The sequence below is a fragment of the Dendropsophus ebraccatus genome, unplaced genomic scaffold (assembly GCF_027789765.1).
Source record: "Dendropsophus ebraccatus isolate aDenEbr1 unplaced genomic scaffold, aDenEbr1.pat pat_scaffold_1311_ctg1, whole genome shotgun sequence".
In the NCBI taxonomy this organism is placed as follows: domain Eukaryota; kingdom Metazoa; phylum Chordata; class Amphibia; order Anura; family Hylidae; genus Dendropsophus; species Dendropsophus ebraccatus.
The window spans coordinates 18,841-35,260 of NW_027208731.1; the positions used below are offsets into that span (position 1 = coordinate 18,841).

The 16,420-nt window shown below is 41.8% G+C and overlaps 1 protein-coding gene across 4 annotated transcripts; it reads right to left on the reverse strand.

Annotated features, from left to right (window-relative positions):
• Positions 1-979: 979 nt before the first annotated feature.
• LOC138775084 (serine/arginine-rich splicing factor 5-like) lies at positions 980-16,151 on the reverse strand. Of its 4 annotated transcripts, none has more exons than XM_069955814.1 (8): positions 16,048-16,151; positions 10,327-10,457; positions 9,024-9,094; positions 8,332-8,442; positions 7,811-7,880; positions 5,290-5,363; positions 4,555-4,665; positions 980-2,278 (listed from the first exon to the last, which is right to left on the reverse strand). In XM_069955814.1, exons 1-8 carry the CDS (start codon positions 16,142-16,144, stop codon positions 2,083-2,085), a joined length of 861 nt encoding a protein of 286 aa, XP_069811915.1. In that variant the 5' UTR covers positions 16,145-16,151; the 3' UTR covers positions 980-2,082. The 4 variants fall into 4 exon arrangements, with proteins under 4 accessions (XP_069811915.1, XP_069811914.1, XP_069811913.1 ...); XM_069955813.1 differs by having other exon boundaries at positions 980-2,281; XM_069955812.1 differs by having other exon boundaries at positions 7,811-7,883.
• Between the last annotated feature and the right edge of the window lie 269 nt (positions 16,152-16,420).

The window sequence follows — 16,420 nt, forward strand, 5'->3', positions numbered from 1 at the left end:
TGATAGGGAAAACATTAGGGAATACATTATGGAATCACAGCAATCGTGCAGTGACAGGCCACATAAAGCTGGCTAAATAAACTACGTATGACCTCAACTGTAAATAGTGCAAAATACCCAGCATTTGGGAGGAAATACTTATTCTCTGCAGACAAAAAAAAAAACAACTTATAATATGTAAGGCTAGGTTCTTATGAGGTAAAAAAATATATGCAGATTTAACAGGCCCAGAAATCTATTTTTTCCTGTAGCCGGAGTGTGGGATGATTCACAGTACCGGGGCTCTTCTGGTGCAGTGAGAGATCACAGCAAGCTGGGGAGTGAAGCACATAACCCCATGCTTCTCCCTGCTAGTTTTAGATATCAGTGGGGGTACGAATAATCTTTTGACAAGTTTTTGAGGCTATGTTCACACACAGTAAAATAACACCAAAATACGGCCGTGATTTTGAATGCCAATTAAAACAATGTGTGAACAGCTGAAAAAAAAATGTTTTTGCAAAAGCAGGTTGTAATGGCTATGCTTATTATTTTGACAGTCAATGGCTGAGCTCTGGTTGCAATGGGCAACCAGAGCTAGGGAGTCAACTTGCAAATGAGCGGCATCCCTGTATGCAAAGTGCAATATTCAGATTAGATTTGCAGAAAAGCACACACAGGCTGCTTGAAGAAAAAAAAAAATTCTATATCTTTCTGGGGCAGTGTACACACACATTATAGAATAATGAACATAATGTGTACACTGCCAGTAATTTCCCACTGACTATAACAGAGCATTGTTACATTGAAAATATTTACCTCAAAACTATGGCCGTATTTTGCTATTCTTTTACAGTGTGGGAAGCATGTGTAAAAAAAATAAAAATAAAATTCTATTGACACAGGAACACTTCAATGTATTAGATTAAAACCAAACAGATAACCCAAATAGATGAAGATAAAAGCAAAAAAAAAAAAAAAGTTACTTAAAAAGGAAATCTGCATTTAAAGGTTCTTTATTTAACCAAAAGCCGAAATATGAGAATACAGAGCAGATCAAAATTGGACAAACTGCTTCAAACTATCTTTTATTAAACAACTATCAGTTACCACAAAAGCAAACAAGATCAATGAAAGGGTATCTGTCATTTCATGAAGCTTCCGACATGTCAGCGGTTTTGATCAGTAAGGGTCCAAGTGCTGAAACCCTGACCGATTGCTAGAACGAAAAAGCAGAGGCATGCAGCAGCGGACTGTGCTCAGCTCTCCTGGTGGTGTTCATACTACCTGAGGAAGGCAAAGCAGAGCCCATCAGAAACACAGGGGCACAGCATTCATCTGAACAATTGTACCCCATTGTTGTAGCCATCAGAGGGGGTCTCATCAACTGAACCACCACCCATTTAAACTTTTTCTGAACTGACAGATACACTTTAACGCAAATATTCAAAAGAAAATTTGTAGTTACAAAAGTCTAAAGAAAAAACCCTGCCCTTGAAATTTTGAATAATCTACATAAAATTGGAAATTCTACATTTTGTAGTATTAATTGAGGTTTCATCCTGCACACGCACAATGACTAGTGAAGCCAGTATAATAAGACAAATCAAACATATGCTTTGGGCTGTAAAGAAATGACCTTGAACTGTAACAATGACAACTACCTGACATAACATGCGCCATTAGTACACTTAGGATTGTTTTTATACATATATTTTGTTTTCCTGGCAATAGTGTTGGTTATAAAGAACAGAATAGGGCAGTGTGTGTTGTCAATGACCATATTAACGCAAACCTACATACATACCTTAATTTAATATCTAAAGTGAGAAAATCAAAAAAATATCAGACAAGTCTCACTCATCTACACAGTGAAACATGTCAAATAGAAAGGGTTACATTTAACTCCTGTCAATTCCATGGTCTAACCAGAAGAACCAGGTCGCATATTCACAAAAACAAAGCATTAGGCCACCTTTTGTGCCAGATTATTTTACAGGCGCTTTGGTTACATAGAACAGTGAAAAACTTTCATCCCCAGAAATCTTCCTCTAGGGGCACTTAACCTTCATTCAGTATTTCTACATATAAACAGGCATCATCTTAACCACGGCTCTCTGCTGAACTTGATCTGGACTGGCGTTTAGGGGAGCTCTGGGAAGGTTCACCGCTTGTAGATTTCTGACTATATTTCTTTTCAGGTGTACGGCTAGGAGAGCGGGATCTGCTGGCAGACCTAGACGATCCACGAGACTTGGACTTGCTACGTGATCTGGAATAGCTTCTTGACCTGGACCTGCTTCTGGGAAGAATCGATAATGTTTTAGTACAAAATGACAATAGAAGCAAGCATTCACAACAGAATCAGTAGGTAATTTCTTGGCACAATCAACATGCTTTATGGTTTAAAGTGACTCTGTACCCACAATCTGTCCCCCCCAAACCTCTTGTACCTTTAAATAGCTGCTTTTAATCCAAAATCTGTCCTGGGGCCGGTTTGGTAGGTGATGCAGTTATTGTCCTAAAAAACAATTGTTAAACTTGCAGCCCTGTGTCAAATTATCGAGGCCTACAGTGCGTATGCCCTAGGCTTGCACTGTCTCTCCTTCCATCCTCTCCTCACCCTCTACACCATTAGGAACGCCCCTGGTCAGCATTTCTCCTATTCATCACTTGTCTGAACACTGCATAGGTGCCCTAACAATCCAACACATGTGCAATGTTCACCCAGGTGATGAATAGGAGAGATCCTGCTTGAGGCAATCTTTATGGTGAAGAGGGCGGGGAGGAGAGATGTTGCAAGCCTAGGGCATAGACCCTCTAGGCCATGCCAGTTTGGAACAAGGCTGCAAGTTTAAAAGTTGTTTTTTAGGACAATAACTGCATTACCTGCCGAACGGACCCCAGGACAGATCTTGGATTAAAACCAGCTATCCGAAGGTTCAAGTGGTTTGGGGGGGGGGGGTGTTGGGGGGAGGGGAGCAGATTGTGGGTACAGAGTCGCTTTAAGCTCCTTTTGACCTCCAATATTCCTATGAGTCCCTGAAGGCGCCACTAGAACTCAATATAACTACTGCTTTAACTACTTTAATCACACGTTACAGCATGTGTAGATGTGGCCATATACCTCAAGTAGCTGCCAGCCTAATACCTGTTAGGCTAATAGCCATTCCTCTCAATCCATGTAAGCATATGGCTCTCAGTGGTAGAAGGGAAATAATTTGCTACCAGACTCCCCTGGCAGGAGATTATTTGCAGTGAAAACAAAAACAGGCACAACATGCATTACCTCTACATCTTCCATCAGAGGGAAGTTGGGAAACCCCATACACATCACGTAGTAACATAGTTAATAAGACTCAAAAGGCATCCATCAAGTTTAACCTACACAAACGCTACAGTGTTGATCCAGGGGAAGGGAGAAAAAATCCCTCCCAACTCCAAAATGGCAATCAGAATGACCCCTGGATCACTGTCCTATGTAATCTAGTGCCCATTACTTTTAATATTATATTTTTTCAATAAAGCATCCAGGCCTCCCTTGAACTTATTTAATGAATCAGTAAAGAAACCCCATCTGTGCTGGTGGTGAAATCTTTTTTTTTTCCCCTCTAGATGTATAGGATGTCCTCTTGTCACCGTTACAGGCCTAGGAGATTATACAGAAATTTTTTTTCTTCTTCAGCCTGTGTGTGTGCTTTTCTGCAAATCTAATCTGAATATTGCACTTTGCATACAGGGGTGCAGCTCATTTGCAAGTTAACTCCCCAGCTCTGGTTGCCCATTGTAACCAGAGCACAGCCCTTGATTTGGTACACAAGGTATGTATTCTACATTAAAACTGCCAAGAGTCTCTCATCAACCTTCCTCCCCAAATATCACCCATTACTGGATGCAATTCCCAGCAGTAAGTGTTCATGAGGTACGATGGGAAATTAAGCATAACAATGCCCAATGCCGCACTCACACGTTACATGCTCCACACAGACATGGAATGCCTTTAACAGAGTCCCTCCCCCGGGCAGCATCTGTGATATGATGCTGGGAGCGGGGGAACTGTATGAATATGCGCCATACGGCTGCTTCATTACAGAGCGGCGCACATTCACACAGTTTTCCCGCTCCCAGCATCTTATCACAGATACTGATCACGAGAGCAGGGAATTCTTTTTGATCAAGTCACAGTCACGGACCGTGGCACTTGAAGGGTTAACTGGGCAGGGTCAGAGATTCCTACGATCCTGCTTGTGCTACAAAGGATGCATAAGAAACAAAAAGTTGTAAGTCCCTGAGCCGCAAAGCCACCAATTCCCCTACTGCAGCAACACCAAGAGACCTTGCTACAGACTAAAGACTCTAATGCACTAAGATTTATCCTACAGATGATTGAAACCAAACCCAGGAACAGACTATAAACATAAAGGAAAGACTGAGATTTCTCCTCTTTCAAATCCATTCTTGGCTTTGGCTTAAAAAATCTGTCAGATAAATCTGTGTAAAGGCACTGTAATTGGATATAGATTCTACTATAAATGCAGAGAATACTTAAATCTTCAACAGACCGATTTCATTTACCTGTGTTTTTTGCGGTCCTCAATCAGCTTTATTTTACGACCACTAAGTTCCATGCCATCCAACTTCTCTAAAGCACTCTTCATATCACTGTAGGATGCAAATTCCACGACCCTAAAAAAAAAAAAAAAAACAAAAAAAAAAACACACATCATCATCTGCTCTATGCTCCTAATTCGACAAATTTGAAACACAGCACCACCACACCCCGATACAGCTCTGCACAAGGAGCAGTATGAAAGAGGTTATTATAAACACTAAACTAACTTTGAGAGCATTTACGTACATGGCTCCCCTCCAGATCTCTGATGCAGGAGGTCACATGAGGACACTTTCTTGTTCAATGACGCAAGTAAGAGAAAGCATGTACATCCTCCTCTATATACCTAGTGTTCATGGCATCCTAGTGCTGGGCCCCACAAACATGCACACTATACATCTGTGGCTTGTTAGAGGTAAGCCGGGGATGCTACATGCAATCTGAGCAGCCAGGCATATAAGTTTATAACACAGGAGCTGTCATACTGACAATAGTCATGGATTTTTAAAAGTTGGTAGGGAAAAAGATGAAGTGTGGGGAGGGAGGACTTTGCGGGCACATTGGCGTGTGACATGCCGACCACTGTCCGCTTTAAAATTCCCTAATATCATATTTATATATTACTTTTGGAAAGTTCGACATTCTCCAACTATTAGCAAAACTTCTTTAATAAAATCACATAGCAGGCAAGTGCATACCCTTCATTTCTGTTACCCCTGTGTGCATCCACGTATGTCACCTCTCCAGCCTTTCTCATGAAGTCCTTCAGATCCTGAAACAAGCATTGTTGGTTAGCTTATAACTAATATGCCCCTTTACATTCACTTACTTGTGCATAAAGTATAAAATATTGGTACTGCACTGAAAAGACCTGCGGTTTAGCTAAAAACTTTATGATAAATCAGTGTTAGTGTCATGTATGAAAGCTGATCTACATAATATGCAGATACATTAAGTGAAGTGTGAACACAAGTAGCATGTTAAACAGTCCTCTACTATTGTTACAATAGGAAGACAAGCATATCTGGTTATAGGATGCAAAATGGTATTACTCTATATGTAACAACTTCACTGCTACATACACTTAACTATTCTGATTTTATTACTTGGTGTTATATTATTTCAAACCCAAATTACTTACCACAACATATAACCATTGGTCGGAGGTACCTTAAGCAAAGAGTCGCTTGTCCATAACCTAGATGACCTTGTGAGCAACTCACTTACATGAGAAGGGTGGAAGGCGGCAGGGGAGCACCAGAGTCTCAGTAAGTGAGTGATGTTAAACCTGAAACCACTGGATGCAATCACTGGAAGTGGCTAGAGAACCTGAGGCTGACCTGAGCTAGCCACTCTTGCTCAAATCTGGGCAAACCAAGATCTAGATCGGCAAAGCGGGAGGGTGATAGGAACCAAAAGGAAACTTCAGAACAGGCCCAGCCCTAGAATTTCAGCCATTAGCAAACCAAAAATTCTTGGGCTCTCCTCCACACAAGAGAAACGAGGCTTAACCCAAAGAAAGGCTGTTAAAAGAGGTTCAAAATGCACGTGGTTAGATATATGTCTGTGGAAAAAAAATATTTACTACAACACAGGATGGAGCAATATCAGTTTAGTACTAATAATAACGTAGATGTGCAACTTAAGTAAACAAAAGAAAAAAAAACTAAATTAAAAAAAAAAAAGAAAAAAAATCCACACTTAAATGTGTCCTATTTTTCATGGTTCTAATAGTGTGCCATCCTCAGACCACAATTTTTGGGTTGTGTTTTTCATTTGTCAAACATTGGCACATTGTATACAATGGGAAATAGACAAAGCGACAGGAGTACTAATCAAATCAAACAGAAAATCCAGAACTTATTCACTGAACATTTCCAAACCTCAGTAGACTGACAGACGCTGTCACATTAAGACATCTACGATGTGTCCGTGTATGTTCAGAACACAATATAAGTAATTGTGAGGGGGAGGGGGGTTTACAAATGTGCACAATCCTGCAAATGAAACCAACAACTGCACGTAATATGAACTGTTAACCATACGGCCCAGGAAGTAAGCATGCTACAACAGAGGATCCAGGATGTACATTTTACCCATCTCCAACAATGTTCTGTGCCATCTGAATGACTGTCTGATAACTAACCAGCCCATGTCTGATCTGACCTGGCCATCTAGCTTAACACACAGCCACATGTCCGTAAAAGCAGCCAATACATGGACACGAGAGTCATTCAGCCATCCTTTTGACGCTACCCAAGGTATGTTTAATGCAGCAGAAAAGCGCATAGAGCAACCCATCTGAGGATTTTAACAAAATATCTACAACATCCTAAACTATAACAGGTAAATGAGCGGTTTCCTATCAGATCCTCTAATTCTAGTTATTTACAGAGATGTGCCCCAGTGGCTGTTCTATGCTTAAAAAAAAAAAAAGATGGCTATAAACCCAAGATTAAACAAAAATCGTGATGAGATGTTTATAAACACATGAACAATGCAAGAAGCAGTTATATTTCCATGCAGATGAGGCAGCAATGAATGGAACCTCAAGAGCAAACAATGTATGGAGATCATCACATTCATGGTACACTGTACTCTATAGTGGTATCCATTCATCTCCTTAATATTGCTCCACACCACAAAGCATTATCAAAGAATCTGTCCGGCAGAGAGACCGCCTAAACATACAGCATTGATTATATACCCTAATACTATTAAGCCATGTGATCAACAGTAATAGCACCCTCATACACCTACTGGAAGGAGAGAGCACATCTTATAATCACTGTGCTCGCTTATTCATAATGAAACTATGGAAAATGGTAAAACAAAAGACCAGGAGCGCTATAGGTCATCTACTAGCTTACTGGTATTAGGGTATCTAATAGATGCCTTACTATAAAGACCTTTTACTGACAGATTCTCTACAGTATTATTTGTTACTGTGTAGCTTACGTGACACCAGCTTCCACCACAACACACAATGTATACATAAACCGTAAAATGGTCTCTGTACTCTTTCCATACACCTTATCTTTGCTGTGCTATAGAATGTGCAGTGCTTTTAACTTATAGGCAGAACTGTGTGTGTGTGAACGATTAGGTACAGGAGCGACAGCACCCTTAGTGTTGTTTTGACCATTTACAATTTAAAGCCTAATCATATGTCAAATTATAGAAGAATAGTCTTTAAAAAAAATATATAAAAATGCCCACCTGCCAGCTAACACGTGAGGACAGGTTTTCCACAATGATTCTATGCTCGGTGCGTACTGGGGGTCCATACCTACTGACAGAGACAAGAAAGGGACAAAATGTTTTAAAATGTGTTACTGCGGAAAGAAAACTATAAAAGCTGTAAAGCAGCATGTTAGGCCAGCGTCACAATGTGATACAGGTACATGTAGTAAACCACAATTCATACAAGCAGATGAAAATTTACACAGTTCAAACACATCCTAATGCTCTATGTTTTCTACATAGAAAAAGGAATCAGCAAAGATCACACTGGTCAAGTCAGCTATGTGATTGCAGGTGCTTTCCAAAAAGCTCTATAAACAGCTAAAGGGTGGCCTGGGATTTACAAAATAGGACCTGGTTTTCCACTCCTCTAGGTCATGCAAGCTGAACCTTTTGGTGCTATTTTTTTGTTCAAGGAATCATACTTCACCAAGGTCATTTCCTACATGAATAAACTAAATCTTCCAAAACAGTCCACAGTTTAAGAATATTATTACCTGGGTCCTCCACTGTTTGACTGACGGTAGCCAAAGCGCATTGGGTAGCGCCCTCCACCACCCATCATGCCCCCTCTTCCTCTCCGATTTCGGGCATGCTCAATTGTTACTCTAAGTGGGGGGAAAAAAAATACATTAGCCAGATAATTACTGCTAAATTATCACTTTCCATTGCTTTAGGTAGAGTGGTGTCTACCAATGAATAAACACGTTTGGCCCTAAAAGACAAGGACACATTGCTAAAGGTAGTTATGTAACGTGCAGCAGCGAATAAGTGATGGTGGGAAGAATGGCACCTATATAAATGGGGGCAACAGTATCAATTCAAAGTTAAATTAGCTGCCATTTTGTAAGGGAAATGAGAAAAAATACATAGTACTAAGCAAGTAGCTACCCCCCATATTCTGGCTCGGGCCCAATTCTGAGTTTGTACCAATGTTTATCTGTATTCCAGGTGTAATACGCAGACCCTTACCCCATGTAGTGCTACTTAACCCCACTTACAGTATCATACAAATCTATGGTGTTACACATTTAATAGGAGTGCAAGAAGTTTGAATATATGAACACCGGTACTAGAAGCCCTACCAGTTCCACAGCTTCTCCAGTAAAAATTTTGCAGGATGATCTGCTTTATTACAGATTTTGCCTTAAGGATAAATGGGAATTTTTTAAATTACATGAAGTTTTACCTTTCATTACACAACTCTTTTCCATTCAGTTCATACACTGCATCATCTGCATCTCTGTGGTCCTCAAACTCCTATTGCAATGGGGGGAAAAAAGATTATTGAGTGCTCCGGATTGCAACTAAACCACGATCATGAATTAGCAAATGGCAACAAGTGGCTATTAGCTCCTTTACACTGTACTTTAGAGAGCTGTGCAGCTCATCTTCCTGCATCTAGCAGACCTCTAGCAGATCTAACATATCCATATACTTAAGACTGATCTATCCGCTTCTCAGGAATATACACTACTAACATCAGGCGTTAGTCACATTTTAATCTAAATGCATAAGTCCACACACCACCTCAAGGTTGAAAGCACAGGGTAAAGGTTTTTATCCACTCTGCTTCTATCCTGTGTGGTGGGGCCCCATGTGGCAGCCATTGCTGTGGTGGCACGGTGTCTGGGGGTGGTGTAGTTCAGGGCAGCTATGTCCGGCAGCACTGAGGCTGCTGGGTGACTGGGTCGCTTCCCTCTCTGGCGCTGTTGTTCTTGTTGTTGTGGTGGTGGCCGTCATGTGGGGCTGCGCCATTTTTTAGTTAGGTACCCACATGTATCAGGAACCTTGAGGTGGTATGTGGGCTTATGCACTTTGGTCAAAATGTGACTAACACCTAATGTTAGTAGTGTATATTGCTGAGAAGCGGAGCAATCAGTGATAAATATATAGGTGTGCAGCCACATCTTTGTTTTCTCAAGTGAATTATATATCGCGGGAATGCACATGTCTTTCCTCGGCTGTTAATCAAATCTGACTTGTTCACTCCATTTCTGTACATGGAGCAAACAAGATGGATTTGACTGACAGCTAGGGATGGACATGCACTCCCCCTTGCCTTAAGTATCTTGGGACAGCAACAATTCTCAGGAATAAGTCCTGATGTGGTCAGTATCTTTTAATATGTCTGACATACTAAAAATGCAGAGCATGGAGAGCATTATGGATGTGTAAATAAGGTTTTTAAAACCAGCAGAGGAAAAAAAGACAGTAAAAAACTGTAACAAAGATCTGCACCAGTGTCTGCCTTTTGGCTACAAACACTGATCAAACCACTACATATAAACCCAGTAAAACAATAGGAAAGAGAAAAACTAAGTGGCAGTAAAGGCGAGGCTGTTGTTCTGGTAACAAGTCTATTTCTCCATCTCTCCAGGGTACGAGGACTATCATGGGGGGCAATTATTCTAGAAATACACTTGATAAAAACAAGTAAAGGTAACACAAATGTGTATAACGTAAAAGGTGCAGTCACCAATAACACTTACCACAAAGCCAAATCCACTTTTTAAGTTAATTTCTCTGATTCGTCCATATCCTTTGAAAAACTTCTCTACGTCTCTTTCACGAGCATGAGGACTAAGCCTCCCTATAAATACTCTACAACCACTCATTTTATCTATAGAAAAGGAGGAGAAAAAAAAAAAAGTAAATATGCAATATCCTAGAAATAAAGATACAAAGTTCCATCTAACACATGACCCTCGTGGTTACTGGCCCAATATCCTTGGACCTGGTCTTGAGGAAAGATATAGCATATTACAGTATACATCACCTACATCCCTGTCCGTAATGGGTATGTACAGTTACCTGATACTATCCTGTAAAATCTTTTGCATTTTATATACCGTGATAGTTTGTAGGTCTCCAGCGCCAAGCAGAATATTCCATGGCTTGTCCTCTCAGTGTCAGGACCAGGAATAACACAGTGCACTCCCAGTCCTGCCACCGAGGGGCTGAGGAGGAGACACAAACCTCAGGAGCTTTACTTCTACACATACAGTGTAAATGTCAAGTAGTAGATTACAGGCACTTATATGTATTTTTACATTTCCAAGATACAGAGAAGGAACGGTAGCAACACTCAACAATAAGGAGTAAAACAATGCTTTATTTCAGCAAACAGCAAGTGTGTTCCACTAATAAAGCAATAACCGCTTCATGCTTCTGCACATGGTGAGAGCCGGAAGAAGCGCGGAAGCGTAAAACGGTCGTTGTTCTATTAGGGGAACGCACTTGTTTGTTTGCTGTACCCTAAAATAAAGCATCGCTTCACCATTTATCAGTGAGTGTCGCTACTGTTCCTCCTCTGTATCTTAAATGTTTAATTGCTAAAGGGGAAAGCACCAGAGAGAGACAGACCCCTACGTATCACCAATGGTCCGCACTATCCAGTTGGGGTATGCACATGGTAGTGCCAGCTTTTTTTTTTTATTTTGTTGGTGTATTTTTACACTGTTAGCACTACTGTGGTTCTTTTCTGAAATATGTATATGATATGATGGCAGATTATCGGCAAGGAGTGTTGCTAGGAACATTCCTTTCGGCCGATAATCGGCCTGTGTAAAGTGTCAGCGATCAGCCCAGTAGTGGGAAACACATCTTTGCAGCCTCACAACAGGAAGACATTTCATGGGGCGCACAAACACGGCAAAGCCGCAAAATTAATCATCCCTTTTGAGGTCATTGCAAATGAGTGCCAATCTCCCCTGCGTCCTTGCACAGCCCCATATATGTAAGGGCTTGAACAATTAGCTGCCCTAGGCGCCGCCACAAAGTGGCTCTGCACACACCAGCTATCAATGATCACTCCTAGCGGTGCACACCCCTCTATATTAACAACCCTTTGAGGACCAGGCCCAAAATGACCCAGTGGACCGCGCAAATTTTGATCTTTGCGCTTTCGTTTTCCCTCCTCCCCTTCTAAGAGCTCTAGCACTCTCAGTTTTCTATCTACAGGGCCATGTAATGTCTTGTTTGTTACAGGAGTAGTTGTACTTTGTAATGGCGTCTTTCATTTTACCATAACATGTATGACGGAATCCCAAACATATTATTTATGAAGATATAAATAGGTGAAATCGTAAAAAAGAATGCAATATGGTAACGTTTGGGTGGTCTACGTAATGCACTATATGGTAAAAGCGACATGATACAATTATTCTATAGGTCAGCCCAAACACAACCATATGCAGGTTTACACAGATTATCTAATGTTATATATATTTTTTTAATGAAATCCTTTTTATGGCAATTAAATATTAATAAAATGGGCCTATTGTGACGCTTATAACGGTTATTTTTTCACCTACGGGGCTGTATGGGGTGTCATTTTTTCCGCCATGATCTCTAGTTTTTATTAATACCATATTTGTGAAGATCGGACATTTTGATCACTTATTAAATTTTTTTTTATATGTAATGTAACATAAAATCGGTAATCAGCGCACCTTTTTCCCTCTTTTCGTGTACGCCGTTCACAGTTCGCAATGACGCTTGTTATATTTTACTAGATCAGTCAATTACGCACGCTACGGTATATTATATGTTTATTTATTTATTTTTATATGTTTTATTTATATAATGGGAAATGGGGGTGATTTAGACTTTTATTGGGGGAGGGGCTTTGGGGTAGTGTGTTGGTGTTTTTAACTTTTTTTTTTTTTACACATTTGAAGTCCCTTTGGGGGACTTGTACATACAGTACTTGGGTCTTTACACTGATCATTGCTATTCCATAGGCATAGCATTGATCAGTGTTATCGGCGCTCTGCTAATTGAGCCTGCCTGTGCAGGCTCAGAGAACAGAGCGCCGATCGGACCGCACGGAGGCAGGTGAGAGACCTCCGGCGGTCCGTTTTACCGATCGGTGTGACTGCGGGGGTCCCAATCGGTAAGTGACAGGGGACTCCCCCTGTCACTTACATTTAAACGCCGCGGCGTTTAAGGAGTTAATGTCACGCTGCATCGTGTCATTAACGGTGAGGTGTCGGCTGCTGATTGCAGCCGACCCCACCTGCTATGAAGCGCGCTTCATAGCTCAGGACGTACCGGTACGTCCAGGGTCGTCTGGGGACAGACTTCCAGGACGTACCGGTACGTCCTAGGTCGCCTAGGGGTTAAAAACATGAAGGGGAAGAAAAGGCACAGTATATGGGCAACACACATCCATAATACAGTCTTATGCACAAAGCCTTAGGGTCCTATTCCACCGGACGATTATCGTTTGCATAATCATTAACGATGTCAAACGACCGCTATTGCGAAAGACCTGAAAACGTTCACTCATTTCCATGGAACGATAATTGTTACTTATGATCGTAATTGCGATAGTTTTTTCTTCGCTATTTATTCGCTATTGCGTTCGTATCTATTGCAAACAACCAAACGATGTCTTATTCAATGTGAACAATTTGCGAACGTTTTGCGAACAAGCAACGATAAAAATAGGTCCAGGTCTTATAAAGCGATCAACGATTTCTCGTTCGGTCGTGCATATTTAACGATAATCTGAACGATAATCGTCTGGTGGAATAGGGCCCTTAGGCCATCTGATTTCTAGAGATGAGCGAATCTACCAAAAGTTCTGGTTCGCACAAACCTGAATGATCGGCATTGGAAACCCGCCGCCTGGAGAGGTGATGCAGCCTGGAAAATTGGAACGGACTTTGTTTAAAGGTACCCAAGGCAGGAATTAATGATCATTAATTCCAGCTGTAGGTAGTGTTAAACAACGGCCGTTCCCATGAAATTGCTGTTATTTCTACAGCATGTGAACATAGCCTATACCTGTACTTTCAGCAGGTTCACTCAATGATATTTATTGCTAAAATGTTATTTCATTTTTATCTGCCCACTCTAACAAAGCCATGTCTGTGATCAAACCCTTAGCCTGCTGTAGGGCTTATGTATAACTGGCAACAATTATCCCAATTGCAATTGTGTTTCAGAAGCTAAAATTGCATAAGCGAAGGGCTAGTTCACTAAACCACCAGTATGTCTTTATGCAGCTGGGTCCTAGTGTCCCATCACGTGTGCCCGATCCACCGATACTGCGTAACGGGTGTACTCTCCTCCACTTCCTTGGTACAACGCAACTGGATATACCATAGATGTAAGTCTTAGGTCTAACACAAACACCTTTCTTTAGAAAGAAGGTCCTGGCCCCTTACAGCGTGGTTGTACTTATCGGATGTGACGGGGAAACCAAAAACAGCCTTTATGGGATATCGTGTGCATAAGGCATACGTTTCCCAGAGTTTAATACTGTGTGGCTATGGTCCCATGTTTTTGTTTTTTTTTGTACTTTGTACAGCCACCTTTTTGGATGGGTTTCATTTCTGGAGCCAAAATATGTTCATGGTTTGCATAACACATCTATATATTGGCACCAAACTAAAGCTGTGTGAACAAGGCCAGACTGAAACAAAGGTAGAGCCCAACATGAGGCCCATATGTAATCATATGCTTCTATCTCGCTTCACTAAAACGTATCAAATCAACATACACTCTAATTTACAATAATAGTCTACGTTGCCACCAGCACACAGGAGACAACATCAGCAGTAGAATGACTGAGGAGTATAACAAACATAGCATTAGAACGCTATGGTGAATTAGGGTCCATCGGCCAGGACCCCCCACAGTCCTATCATTTATTATACGGTATAGCACCTTTCACAGTCTTTTCCCGGATGGCTGCTACTCAACTAAACACATTACTTTATCCATACACACACCATGAAGACGCATGGGTAAAATCCCATAACCATACAGTGTGGTACCAGGACCAGAATTTCCACTCTATTAGCTTATATAACTGCAGGCATTGTGGAAGAAACATAATAAAAGCATAATCATAGAGCGTGGCTCTCAGACAGCAACACCCTGCCTAAGAGGAGGTGGTAATGGTGGTGTCCATACACCCCACACTAAGATGGACGAACCCACCGCCTTTGGCTTACTGTTTAAAGTGTATAGAGATTTTGTTGGTGGAGAGTTGCTGGCGTTCTTTCTGCTATATCATATTGTTCTAGGAAGGATAAGCCGCCACCAGAGAAGTTTGGCTCAAAGCTTTCACCAGAAAATTACTGTAAAGTAGCAAATTTGCAGAACCTGTATTTTTTTTTGCACAATGCTCTCAAATATTTGTGCAAAATCCAGAAAAAGTCACCCATTTCTGAGGCCTCTGTGATGCTGGTTTGCTCACTGCACATGTGCTGCTTTATCATTGGGATCTCCCTTCCAGTTTAAGATGGAGGAGTGGGGAGCTCATGAAGATGGCTCTATGTTCTGCTAATGATCTAACCCTAACATCTTCCATAATCAGATCCTCTCACTCTCACCTCCAAGACTTCTCTCGTGCTGCACCAGTTCTCTGGAACTACCCAAATACCTCAGACTTATACCCAACACACTCTCTGTTGGCGCTATACAAATAAATATTATTATGGATGGGCACCCTAATCTCTAATGTTTGCAAGATGACAAAGAACTGTCTGTAGTTAAAGGGACCACGTGGCGGCACAGCCTACACCTGGACTCACCGCTTTAACCAGCACAGCATAAAATCTGCAGTGGATTATGTAAGTGTGAACAGACACCTTAAGGAAAGAGGTCACTATCATGTGGATGGGGATTATAATACACCATTATACAACAGACATGGGGGAGTGCTGTTCTTTCCTACCTCTATCTATTACATAGCTACAAGCAGGGGCTGTGTGGGCCTGATGAGAGTAGTAGTTATGTAACAGCTGGAGAGCCACAGGTTGGGGAGCTGTATTGAGGCCTGCACACTCACTTCCTGTATGCAGCCTGCACTCTGCGCATGCTCAGATACAATGATAAACTATGGGGAGGGAATAACTGCAGCAATTATGAGTCACACAGCCATGGGGAACATATGGCATCCTCAATACTGGCTCCACACGGCCTCAGCTCTGCCATACTACAACTCCCAGTGTGCACTGGCAGGAAGGCTAGAAGTTGTCCGGCCGGCACACACCGTCCATCTTCCCAGCACCGTCCGCTCCCCCCTCCTTCCCTGCCGTACTGTGACACCGAGCACATCCATTGCTAGTGCTCATATCTAGCCACAGGACGGAGAGACTACTCAGTCACAATGCACACGCTCCTCCTGTGTGCGGAACCGCCTGCGTCCCGGCGCTCCCACAACCACATAGACCACTCTCCGCCGAAACACTCACCAACGCCACCGCTGCTTCCCGACAATGAAATGGCGACCGAGAATCTCCGGATATGACTCGCAACAAGATGGCGGCGCGGGGAGCGGCCTGTTGTCATGGAAACACTTACCCTCTGGTGTACTGAGGCTGGTCTGTACGTGAGCGCCGCCTCCTGCCCCGCTCGCGTTACCTCCAGCTGGAAAACCTGCTGTAAATCTGCGGGCTCTGCAAATTCTTTCTATGGGCTTCTATGAATAAATAATAATAATAATAATAATAATAATAATAATAATAATAATAATAATAAAGACTTGTTCAGCATCAGCAGGGAACACATCACCTCACGTCTATCCCCTCCAAGGCATGGATACAAAATGGTATCAGCAATGTATAT